Genomic DNA, 12,867 nt, shown 5'->3' with positions numbered 1-12,867 from the left:
GATGAAAATAGTGTTAACTTTACAAAATGCGAAATGAGAGAATAGAAAGAAACTTTACTTTTACTGTGTTTCTGCTATTTATTTCAAAAATGGGTAAACAAAAATCAAATTTTAAAACATCATAATAAAACGCAAAACTGGCATACATAACATTTACCAAATTTCTTGTATAGTTAAATGAAAATCATTTGTATTATATATGGAAACTTAACCGTAAAACACAAAAAAAAAAAAAATAAAAAAACAAAGCAAACAAACAAAATTATGCTAAAAAATCAATAATAAGAAAGCGATATTTCTATAAACAGTCAAGTATAACAAATTATGAATACAAGATAATGTACTTTAATGTTGATAAAAAAAAACAAAAACAAGAAATACACAAACCAACATATTAAGCGCATGTATTGATTAAATATATATATATATATTTACCAAATTTACAAAAACAGAAAAAAAGGCATTCAGAACAGAACTCGACAAACATATTCAGAGGAACCGAGATCGTTCGGCAGGTGGAGGAGTGGAGGAGCGTAGGAGTGCGGGGAGTTCAACTGGTTGGCAAGCAGTGCACGCAACGCCTTTCGCTAAATGCAGGAATAGTAGTTAACGTTGTTAACGTTAACTCTGGCAAGCAGTTTTAAGCAAATTTAACATTTAAATTTATTGCATACGCGAGCGACAAAAACAAAAATGAAATATTTAAGTCATTTACAGCTGAAATGTTTTAAGCGTCATTTCGGTTGACAAGTGAAAGGAAGTATGTAAAAGATAAATATTGTATAAAATGATTTATTATTAATTATAAGTAACAAAACATAACAAATTTAAGCAAATGAAACAAACCCCCTAAGAAACAAATGGAAAACAGATAAAAAAGAAAACAAGCTACAAATGAAAGCGAAATAAAAGAAAATTATTAAAAAAATAACATCAAGGAAATGTGTCGTATTTTAAACCTGGGAATACAATCAAGTATTAAATACTCTAATTCACCCTGTTGTGTGTTCCACAAGCATATGTAATAATCGTAAATGGAGTTTGAAACGAAGAGTTAATTGGAAGAGTTGGTTGGATAATAGAAAATTTAAAGGATCCACAAGTCATTGTCAGAGATATCACCTCAAGAATTGAAAAATGTAATTTTCGTTAGTTGACTTTGTAAAGGGGGATAAGAAACTCAAGAGCAGGTCTTGTGCAAGCATGCGGGGCCTTTTTGAAGTGTAGATATAAGCCCAGACAAATTTTTATATCAACAATGTACGATATTTTATTATAATGATTTACAAATTGCCATAGAGATATATTTTAAAAAGGGATTTTGTTCTTCCAAAGCCTGTTAATAACTAATTATAAAAAAAGGTAACTGGAAAACGCTAAAATAATCAAACAATATCAATAAAACAACAACTCAACTTAAATAATTGCAAACATCAGGTTAAATGTAACGAGAAGCCATTCATGAAATACGTAAAACACTTTTCTTGAACAGAATTGCATATTGATTTTATTGTTTGGGCATAATAGTTTTAATTATAAGCGCCCATGTCAAATCGTAGAAAAGCAAGTGTGCAAATGTCGTAATTACATCACATTTGTTTATAAACACGCTTGGGGGTTTTGTTTTTACGAATGTAAATTTAACCCCAATCAGGCGCATGACTAACACTTACTATGCACAAATAAATGCATTTAATTTAACAACGAATCAATTTTCAAGCTATCGAATTTCCGCAAGCGTGACCAAATATTTGTGGGTCCCGTTTTAAACGATCATCAATTAGCTTAGCAACTTCTTTTGAAATATGCAAATATGTTGTTAAATTTAACTATGAAATTGTCAGCAGCATCTAAGTTGTAGCATTTAGCTAAGACAAGCACCGCGAGCTTTTGCTTAGTTAGCATCAAGAGCAAGAGCTTTCGCCTTGACTGGCCAATCAGACTGCCTGAGCAGCAACTGCTGAAGCTTTCGCATTATAAAGCAGTTTGATCCTAACTCAAGCTAGCCAAAGGTCAGGCCTCTCTGTCGCACTCTCCAGCGAAGCGAAAAGTGAAGGGATGCAATGAAAAAATTCGCTAGGCAAATGTTAATTCCATTGGCCTTTATGTATTGTACAACTGCTTGAATTTATGTGTGTATGCATGTTGTGTGTGTATGTGTGTGTGTGTGTGTGTGCGTGCGTGAGCCGTTTTATGCTTAGCCCAAAACAAATCGTATTTACTCAACAGGTGAACGTTCGAGTGTGCAGAAGAGAGTAAATTGGAGCTTTAAGAGTATCTCTGTTGTTTACGCTTACTTAATTTGCTGCTCACGTAGAGTCGTCGCCGTCGCCGTCGCCGTCGCCGTCGCGACGGTGCGAGAGTTAGCTCGTGTATGTTGCAGGCGGGCGCTGGCAGAGCAAAGCAAATAACTGCAAGATAGACAATCGAAACTAACTAACTGGCAGCAACAGCTCCAACCAGACTCGGTTTCAGCCAACGCCAGTCAGTCTGTGAGATAGCTCCGAGCATTCAAGTCTTGTGCGGCGCAATAAACCAGAAGGCAAAAAGTTGAAGTATAATAATAAAAAAAAAAACACAGAAAGAGTCAAACACAAAACTTTGATAGCCGAATCCCGCTTTTGTTTGTGAAAGAAAACCTTTGAATGAGAAAACTTCAACGTGCGGCTCGAAAGTGAAAAGATTACCTTAAATTCGTTGACATTCAAGGCAGGCATCAGTTGGTATCTCAATGCAGCAGTTGCTGCTCCGACGACAATAACATTTTGGCAGTTATAGGCCAAAGACAAAGAGCTCTACAGCGAGCGGGGGAAGGAATCAGCGCCGATCTGTTGGGACACACGCAAATAACTCAAAATCAACAATGAATCAAACACAAGTGAATAATTTCTTGAAATGCTTCCTGCAAATTGATGAGCCCGTTAGCCACTTAGCGGTGCAGCACGATGATCACGACCACGATCACGTTCACGATCTCGGGCATGATCACGAGCCAAGGCACGACGGTGATCACGACGACGAACACCACCATGATCATGACGATTCCGGCTCTTTGCTAATGGCCAAGGTAACCGCCATGGTGGTGCTCTGCTGCGCCAGCGCACTCTGTGGCTCGATACCTTTCCTGCTGAACCGCTACTACCGCTGGACCGAGAACCAGACGAACGCCCGCTCCGCCACTGTGGTCAAGTGCCTGCTGTACTTTGGCGGCGGCGTGCTGCTGGCCACCACTTTTCTCCATCTGCTGCCCGAGGTACAGGAGGTGGTGGAGCAGCTGCAACAATGTCAGATCATTGGCGAGCTGAGTTTCCCACTCGCCGAGCTGCTCATGTGTTGCGGCTTCTTTCTGATGTACTTCATTGAGGAGGCCATGCACTCGTACGTGCATAGGCATCACCGGGATGATGCTGGTGCGGCCTTTGAGCGCGGACATAGCATACGGCACAGTCATTTGCTGAAGACGGCACCGCCATTGCCAGCAACAAACGCAAACTGCTCGGAACTTGCGGCAGCTGGCCACAACGCGACGCTCTCTGTGCAGGATCTTATGCATAACGATCTGGAGCAGCAAAAGTATGGTGCAGTGCATCATCATCAACACAACCACAGTCACAGCCATAGTCACAGCCAAACCAACGGCCATGGTCACGGGCATGGACATAGTCATCTGCCCATTGGAGACAGCTCAACTGGTTCGGGCGATATGCTCGCCTCTTCGTTGCGAGGACTCTTCATTGTGTTGGCACTGTCGCTCCACGAGCTCTTTGAAGGCATGGCCATTGGCTTGGAGAGCTCCGCCAGCTCGGTATGGTTCATGTTTGGCGCCGTCTCGGCGCACAAGCTGGTGCTGGCCTTCTGCGTGGGCGTCGAGCTGATTGTGGCCCGCACCCGTCTCAGTCTAGCTGTGCTCTATGTGCTGACATTTGCGGTTGTCAGCCCCCTGGGCATTGGGTTGGGCATACTGATCAGTCATGGCCAGAATGGAAGCGGGCCCAACCTGGTGTCGGCCATACTGCAGGGCTTCGCCTGCGGCACACTCATATATGTGGTGTTCTTCGAGATATTATCAAAGAATCGCTCCGGACTACGAGCTTATCTAGCGCTCTTTGTTGGATTTCTGATTATGTTCGGATTGCAACAGCTCGGTGAGTAAACCATTCGGCGCGTGTGTGTTAGCTTGGGCAAGAGATTGCGACAGCTCTATATTATTCCTCAACCGGAATCGATTCATGCGAATTGGAACAGGTTCTTTACACAGCATTCGTGCTTTAATGGATAGATCGACAACCTTTTCTTTATTATTTTATTTTTCGCGTTTTTTTAACCTTGTAACAGACCTTGTCGTTCTGCGGTCTGAGATGCCGGTGGTTTTGTGTACACCGCAAACAGGTTGAGAAAAACCCCGCAGTGAAATCATCTTTGCCTCTGGGCATCCCCAACGCGCCGAAAAGAACCGTCTATACTCTACAATGACAGTCAGCCAATATCTATACCATATATATCTATGGATAATATAATAATAATATATAGATTTACACATATGATGAAATCGGTTTGCATATCAGATAGTCAACAACAATTGGCCGCAACTTGTTTATTCGATTACCTTTCTATTTATTCTCCTAATTAACAAATGCAATTGTGTGTTTCTATCGACTGCAGGTGCCAGTGGGGGTCATGGGCACAGTCACGGCAACAGCTGTTCATCCTCTGGGGAAGATCGCCACGATCATCATGGGGAGACAGACTCCAGTACAGATCCTCACGCACATCACACCGAAGCTGAGCAGCTGGCGGCTGCCCACAAATACGAGGAAAAGCTGCAAGTTCTACGCCAAGTAACCCAAAAGCTGCTCGAGGCGCATCCCAAACACAACTGAGGGCCGCACCTGATACATGTTTAGGTGGACCTACAAATAGGACTTACGCATTAATACTTTTATAACTGCTAAGCAGCAATTGTAAATAAATATTGTACTATATCTATTTAATTTATCTAGATAGTATTAAATCAAAAACAAAAAACATAAAAAATAATCTTATTCAATACTCTACTGTTGTTATATTTAATTACTTACTCGTATTTCCTTGCCTTACACGGTTCAAGTTCTAAGCTGATTTGATTTTGTGACAAGTATAATAAATATGTTAAAAAAAAAATTTCACAAAGATCTTATAATTTCTTATAATTTAAGAAGGATGTGAAAAATGTCTGAAATTAATTTTTATTTATTTGCAATGAGCTTACACCAGATGCTTCAACTATTCAACGTTTGACCCGCATTTATCATATTTTGGGTACTTTCCAAAAGATCTTTGAAAATAAATTGAAAGCGATCGATTTCTGCCAATTTAGAATACTTGCGGGAGGAAATTTTAAAATCGCTGTAACACGTATTGATTACGTTTTTATTTAGGACATAGAAACTTTTTATAGGCAACTTTCCAGCAGATCGGACAAAACTTCATCTAAAATATCTTTTATCTGCATTTTCCAATGAGACAGTTTAGATGCTGCAAAAAAAGTGAAACACGTCTCAGTGAAACACGTCTCCCGCGCGGAGTTATGTCGTTTTGGAACGTCATATCTCCGCGCGGAGTTTGCCGTTTTGGAACGTCATATCTCCGCGCGGAGTAATGTCGTTTTGGAACGTCATATCTCCGCGCGGAGTTATGTCGTTTTGGAACGTCGTATCTCCGCGCGGAGTTGTCGTTTTGGAACGTCATATCTCCAAGTGGAGTTATGTCGTTTTGGAACGTCATATTTCCGCGCGAGGTTATGTTGTTTTGGAGCTTCATATCTCCAAGTGGAGTTATGTCATTTTGGAGCGTCATATCTCCAAGTGGAGTTATGTCGTTTTGGAACGTCATATCTCCATATCTCCGTGTTTTGGAGCTTCATATCTCCGCGCGGAGTTATGTCGTTTTGGAACGTCATATCTTTAAGTGGAGTTATGTCGTTTTGGAGCGTCATATCTCCAAGTGGAGTTATTTTGGAACGTCATTTTGGAACGTCATATCTCCGCGCGGAGCTATTACCCGAGAGCTATTACCCGGTGTAGGTTCGAATATCAAAACTTTTTTAAATATTATTTGAAAATCTCGGGTAAATGTAATCTGATTTTAAAATATTATACTTTTTTGAATTCGTACGGATCCCTACTATCATATGGCATTCAAAGAAATTAAAAATTGATGGGTTGGAAAAAGTTGTTGACCAAAAAACGTTTCGTTGGTATAATCAACTTTTTTTGTTCCTTTTTTTAGACTATCTCGGCCAAGTAATCTCAAAGTTGAAGCATTCGCCAGCCCATACAAGAGACCTCGCTGAGAGGTGTGTAGTCAGAAAGCTCAAGAAAAAGATCCTGTCCGTTAACCTAAGTTAACGGTTTAGTAATAAAAATGTATGCTATTTTTTGATTCAATACAATAAACATATATAATGGGTCCAGGGTATAAAAATAATCCAGCAAATGTTTGACCCCCATTCCCATGATTGTCCAAGGATTGTCCGAAAAGTGTAAAACATGTCCTAACTGAATTTAAACAAAGATCTTTGAAAAATCCTACATCTTACGACTTGTGTTGTGCGATCATCACTCAGCCTGCCTTTCGGTCAGTCAGTCTTATACATAGAGAAATAATATTTAAAAAACTACAGTTTATAAAAAAGATTGTTTTTTGAGAGTCAAGCAGACATATGTGATATGCTAGTCTATTCTGAATTTAAACGATATACTTAAACAGGTATAATCATGAGAGCAAAAGCTATTGCGATGCGATCTTTTTATACTCTTGGGTATATTATTTTGTGTCATGAAATGTAGAACGCGAAGCAGGAGGCATCTCCAACCATATAAAGCAATATTTATATATATTATAGATAATCGTCAACAACAGCCGAGCTATTATAGCCATGTCCGCCTGTCTTTTTCGACGCAAGCTAGCTCTAAGCTGTCGCTAAAGCTATCGTCTTGAAACTTGACATAGATCCGTCATTCTGATGCAGGTAGTACATATGTCGGAATAGGAACGATCGGTCAAAGAGTGGGTTTTGGTATGGGTTCAGCATTTACGAGAATCACTATTCGCGCATGTCTACAAAGGGAGAATGTCTACAAGCTGTCCAAGAACTCCTAACTTTCCCGCCGGGTTATTTTCTTTATTAATCGACTACAAAATCTTGAAGCTATTATTTATGGTGGTTGTCTGATAAGGTTTAGTTGCTAATTTCAGCAAGAACATGGATATAAGTTTCATTAAGATAGCTCAAAAACTGAAGGAGAACGCTTGAGTCGGACAGATAGACATATGTATTGACTCAGCCTGATCAGTCCTGATCAAGAATATGTAGGACGTTTACGTCAATCGGACATTTCGTGACATTATAATAACCTCCACAAGGGTATAATTAGATGTGTACGGTAAACACTTAACACTTGACATTTTTCCAACAATACAAATTAAATTGATATTGATAATTAATTGTTGTTATGTCTTCTCAGCTATTTTTTGAATCTCAACTTAGCTATTTTAAATAGGTATTGGACCATCTGAAGAAACGCAATGCTTGTCATCTAATAAACTATATTTATAATATTATTATAATACTTATGAACCAGTCTTAAGAAAAGATCATAAGTGGCATGAGCGCAAACTCTAAAACTCTAGAAGATGTAGATTTAGGTAGGTAACATACTTGTGGATCCATCTTTGGAGGAACTCATCAAATGACCACATTCCAAATTTGGTAGATCCAGTTTTAAAGCCGGCTATCATCGTTCACTTTAATGCTTTAACAAATATCGATTATCGATATCAAAGTTCAGTTCGGGTTCTGTTGTTCTTCAGTAGTTAAACAAATTCAAGGCTTGGTTCAAGGCACATAACATTCAAAAACCAGGTTCAAACCACTTCGTTTAAAAGCAGCTTAATATATACCAAAATCCATATGAAGTGTTGTTACCAAGTGAGCTTTGCTTTTTAGCGACGGGTACAAAAGAAAATTGAAGCATTGTATAAAAACTGACAAAAGCTGTTTGCAGTTATCTATTATCACCAACATCATTCAAAATATTTACTTGCTTGGGGGAACGCTGAATAAATAAGAGGATAAATACGAAATTAAGAATTGCTTACAACATTTACAATGCGATAATTTAAGGTATTAGCACTGAGTGTCCAGACGGGAGGGTCTACGAGCTAGAAGAGACCAATTTTTTTAAATTTGCGAAGATGGGATTTTTATTTAGAAGAGAATGTTTGGGAATAATTTCATAATCGTAGATAAGACTCATCTGAAGGCCTTATCTTAACCTTTGAGGCTGTTTTCACTAAGATCTAGCCCTTTAGTCTGAGCTAAATGTCAACATCAGTAAATAGTAGCCCTGCTGGGAGTGCAACATTGTGTAAAGTGTAAAAATGGATCTTTAATGTCTGGTTATAGTAAAGCCATGTGGAGACTCTCAGTGAGTTCATCGTTCTATTAAGTGAATATGTATTCAACAGCCGCCCAGTGTAGTTTTTGCTGGCTGTGTACGTGCTTGGCGCTCCGAGTTCCTCCGTTGCACAGGCCCCGGCCCAGGTGAGGCAATTCTGAAATTGTGAAATTTCAGCACGATATCTCGATTGAAGTGCGCAAATAAAAAGCAGCCCCGGCACACAATAAATGCTCGTTGCTATTCCAAGATCGAGCAATGCGGGCAGTGGGCGGGCTGTGCGGGGAGGAAGCGGGCTCGTTGAGTGCGGCACAAATGTAGTGGGACAAAGGCCTCGAATAGGCCCCCATACACTGTTACTGGCCTAGCCACCAGCCCAGTATTTGTCAGTTGCCTAGTAAACAATAAATAAATTTCAAGCTGATAACCCTGCTGCTTGCGCAAAATTTTGACACGATATCTCCCCATGTACTGAGCGGCTATCATTCTCTGCATGCACGCGCAGGCAGCTCTCTCTCTCTCTCTCTCTCTGTCTCTCCCTCTCCTTTGCTCTCTCTTTTTGTTTTGGTACAGATAAAATGGGGAGGCCCCGCACACCTCCTCCTCCTTGTGCCGTCCATAGCTGCAGCGGAAATTAGCGCGTGAAGTGTCAAGTGTGAATTGCCAAGTGGGTAACAATATTTGACATCAGATGAAAACATCTCAGCAAGTTAATTAGCGCATTCGGTCGAGCTTATTTGCATCTGGGTCTGCTGGGGCTGTTCGTGGAAGCGGCGCCCGCTCCGGTCCCTTGCCTTGCGCCCATGGAAGATGGCTACGCTTCAGCTCGCCTCGATGCACACACATTCTAATAGCTATCAGCTGCTATGTTTGTTATCACTTATTATCACTTATCAGGTCCAAGTTGTCAAGCATACGAAATACTTTCGCATACGCTTACCAAAGTGATCGAAATTTTGTGATGTGCGCATTGATTGCCTGGCGGCCCAACTTATGCATCCATCCAGCTGTCAATATCGGTCAATATTTAATCTTTATAATTTCAGCTGATAGCAGCACTCGAGTTAAGCAATTTTTGAATATCGCCCGGATTTATGTGTGACCTGTTTAACACAGGCCGAGCAACCAATTGTTTTGATTGCGTGTCTCCCTTTGGGAACCTATTATATAATTCGTCGTTTAGCCTACTTTTATTTAGAGCAGAAAACAAAAACAAAAAGCTACCCGACCTTTTTATAATTCCCTATATTGTTTTAGAACTCTTGATTAATGTTTTTCAACGCCACACGCCTTACTATTCTGTTTCCATAATCTAGAATTCGGAGTATTATAAGTATACCGGATTATATGCAAAAGGCTTTGAACCTATTCCACAGGTTCAACAACTCAGATCTTAATGGCCTCAAGATCTACCTCTGTCAGATTGCACATACCTCAGCGCATATCAAGTTTCTTTCAAGTCGTGTGCATCCGAAAATGTTTTCATTTTTATTGTTTCACAAACAAAAGCAAAAATCTTGCATGTGCCTCAACTAAGGAACACTTACCTGTTTTATTCGCAATATACTTTTTATACCCTGAACACATTTGGTACAAGAGGTATAATGTTTTTGTGCATATGTTGTACCAGGCAGAAAGAATCATCTCGAACCACGTAATGTATATATGCTAGACTAGGACGACCAACTGGGTGGACTTATCCGTGTACCTTAGTCCGTCCGACCATTTGTGCGTCTGTGTAAACACCTCAATCTCGGGAACTTCTAAAGCTGATACTCAAGATTTGGAACATATATTCTCCTATACAACGAAATTGTCGATTTTAAGAAATGGGTTTCTAAGCATAACTCGAATGTCGCTGTGTATGTGTGATTTTAGGTATGTTTAAAATGAGGTAGCAAAAATGCTTGTTGAGGTGACTTGGCGCTGGGCTCAGTATACCTCCAAGTCGGGCACTTTCGCCTAGAGCACTTGTAATTGCTATTTATGTATACCAAGAGTATGCCACATAACTTTAGACGCTCTGCTGGTGAGCGTATGTTGCATACTTTTCGGAGAAGCATAAATGTAATTCTTGGAATCGGTAAATGCTGTACCCCATTTAAAAGACATTCTATGAAAACAGGGTATATGAAGTCAGTCACTTTTTTCCATTTCTATGAACCCAGGCTAAGTCGCCAGATTTTTTAATTTTCCAATAGAGCAATTCAATATCTTTGTTTGAAATGTTTTGTCCTAAATGAAAGACTGGCTTACTGATTGACTGACTGATTGATTGGTCATCAACACACAGCTCAAACCGTCAGAGCTATAAAGTTGAAATTTCCTCTGTTGTTAGCTTATGTGGGGGAAAATCGTTTGAATGATCCGTTTTTATTTACCGTCCGTTTCAGACTTTTTGCAGAATATAAGCTTCCTCAGTGGAAAGTGCATATTTCATAGATTTTTTGGCAAAATTTTAAGTTTGGTCCGATTTGCTTTAAACTTAAACTTTAAATTTCACCCATAACTAAGGAAAATCTGCGGAAAACGGTTGTATGAAAGTTGTGAAAATTCATCCGGTACGTGTTTAAAAAAGGTTAAAAGGTTAAATTAATATAAGATTTATTTTTCGGCATAAAGATTAACACCACAAGGCAAACATAGCTGGAAACGTTGATTCCAACTTTTGGGTCTGTATTCGACGGACATCAAAGTTATTTTCAAATATCTATGAAAAACATAACTTTTGCCGTGAAGCTCAACACAGTGTACGGGTAAATTTAAATTGTCCACGGGCGAAATATGGATGAAAAAGGTGTATCTAAAATTTGAATCACAAAACATGGACCGGCTAAGGCCGGGAAATACCAGCGAGCTTATTATATTTAATAATTCAAATATGTATTTTATTTTTCCACTTTCGAGACTAACTTTAGATTTAAAGAAAATAACAATTGTTTTCGGCGTCGCTTAGAATGTGATTTAGGGATCGGCTCATGGAAAATAAAATATCTGGATTCCGGATTCAATACGGTTTTGGTCTCGCTTTGAATGTGGTTTAGAGTTCGGTTAATGGAAAATAAAATATCTTGATTCCGGATTCAACTGTTCAGTTCAAAATCGATTTTCAACCATGATATAATAAGAAATCGGCTTAAACTTTTTAAGAAATAGGAACAATATCCATTCGTTCTGAAATGATGGCTTTAACACTGAGTAGTCAATTCTCTAGAAGTACGTCATTAATTAACAGTACGCTTACGTAGGCCTGCTAAACCAGTTTTCGTGAATATTGACGATAATTAAATCATTGTCGTATACTCTAATAATTATGTGTTTTCCCCACCAGTGCTAAATAAATGGGCTAATTATTGTCGAGTATGTTTACAAAAATGACAGCTTACTAAAAAGCAAAGATCAATATTTTTATTTTCATAAAAGAAGCTGTGAATAAAAACCACATATACTTTTATTTTAAATAGGGGTTTCTATGCATATATTTTTATTTTGTTAGAATAAGTTTGTTAAATGTTTGCCATAGCAGTTACAATGTTTGTTCGTGGGCGTGTTGCCTGCTTAAAAGAAAACAATTTGATTTAAATAGTGCAGCACAACGGCAAAAAATAACCATTGTTTTAGTATTTCCATTTAAAAACAATAACAGTTAGTTATTTGCGTAGCGTTTTTAGCGATTTCCAATAAATACAAGTACTACAAATATGTATGTAAATATGATCTCTATGGTAACTTGATTTCTTTTTGCTAAGTGTACTCGTCTACTATATAATTTAATTGTAAAACCAATTGCGCTAAATAATTTATGTAGTGTGTAAATATGTTCACTCTCTTTCTAAATTTATGTACAAATTAAATGACTTAACAGCTAATTACAGTTTATTTATATTGCGGGTTGAAGCCAAAGAAGCAAAGAAGTTCAACATAAATGAAACTAAACGTAAGTTGAATACAAAAAACACAGTCTTATTTACGAAGAAAATATACCAGAACGCAGATCTATATCCGTCAATGGACATGAATCTGTCTATATCAACCATATGTAGACCACGGCGGTGCACTGAACGGAGTGGCAAGCCAGGATATGTGCTCACTGGGTACTGGGTGAAGGGAATGCCGCTGCTTAGGCGGCAACAGCGGTCGCTGGCTGCTGGGGCAAGTATCTGTGGGATTGCTGTTTCCAGGGGCGTCGCTTCAGATGCGAGTTTTGCGAGTTAGTCCATCTGTGGTCAAGTAGTAATGGTTGAGTATGAGTAACATTCATGATTCAGTTGGCAGTTTGCTTGCCTGTGATATTTGGAGAGCTTGCGTCGCTTGGCAGGTGGCACCACATCCATGTCCAGTCGGCTGCCCACAAAGCCAAAGTTGCCCACGCTGGCCGAAAGGGGGGCTGTCAAGTATAACAAATCCCTGAATAATCTCATAATTGGAG

General features: G+C 39.2%; 2 protein-coding genes across 4 annotated transcripts in view; one reads left to right on the top strand and one right to left on the bottom strand.

The window, feature by feature from the left end:
- Positions 1-2,494: 2,494 nt before the first annotated feature.
- On the top strand, positions 2,495-5,021 carry LOC115770685 (zinc transporter ZIP1). The gene is made up of 2 exons (XM_030716071.1): positions 2,495-4,145; positions 4,663-5,021. Exons 1-2 carry the CDS (start codon positions 2,864-2,866, stop codon positions 4,878-4,880), a joined length of 1,500 nt encoding a protein of 499 aa, XP_030571931.1. The 5' UTR covers positions 2,495-2,863; the 3' UTR covers positions 4,881-5,021.
- Positions 5,022-11,908: 6,887 nt separating this feature from the next.
- Positions 11,909-12,867, bottom strand: part of LOC115770679 (extracellular sulfatase SULF-1 homolog) — a 36,196-nt gene continuing 35,237 nt past the window's right edge. For all 3 annotated transcript variants that reach the window (XM_030716062.1, XM_030716063.1, XM_030716064.1), the window contains 2 exons: positions 12,723-12,825; positions 11,909-12,658 (listed from right to left, as the gene is read on the bottom strand). In XM_030716062.1, coding sequence (XP_030571922.1) covers positions 12,559-12,658; positions 12,723-12,825 — 203 coding nt within the window. In that variant the 3' untranslated portion in view covers positions 11,909-12,558. The remainder of the gene's footprint in view (positions 12,659-12,722; positions 12,826-12,867) is intronic.

This window comes from Drosophila novamexicana, unplaced genomic scaffold (genome assembly GCF_003285875.2).
Source record: "Drosophila novamexicana strain 15010-1031.04,08,12 unplaced genomic scaffold, DnovRS2.1 tig00004560-arrow-pilon, whole genome shotgun sequence".
NCBI lineage: Eukaryota > Metazoa > Arthropoda > Insecta > Diptera > Drosophilidae > Drosophila > Drosophila novamexicana.
The sequence above is the reverse complement of the archived record's forward strand: the minus strand, read 5'-3'. Positions and strand labels throughout refer to the sequence as shown.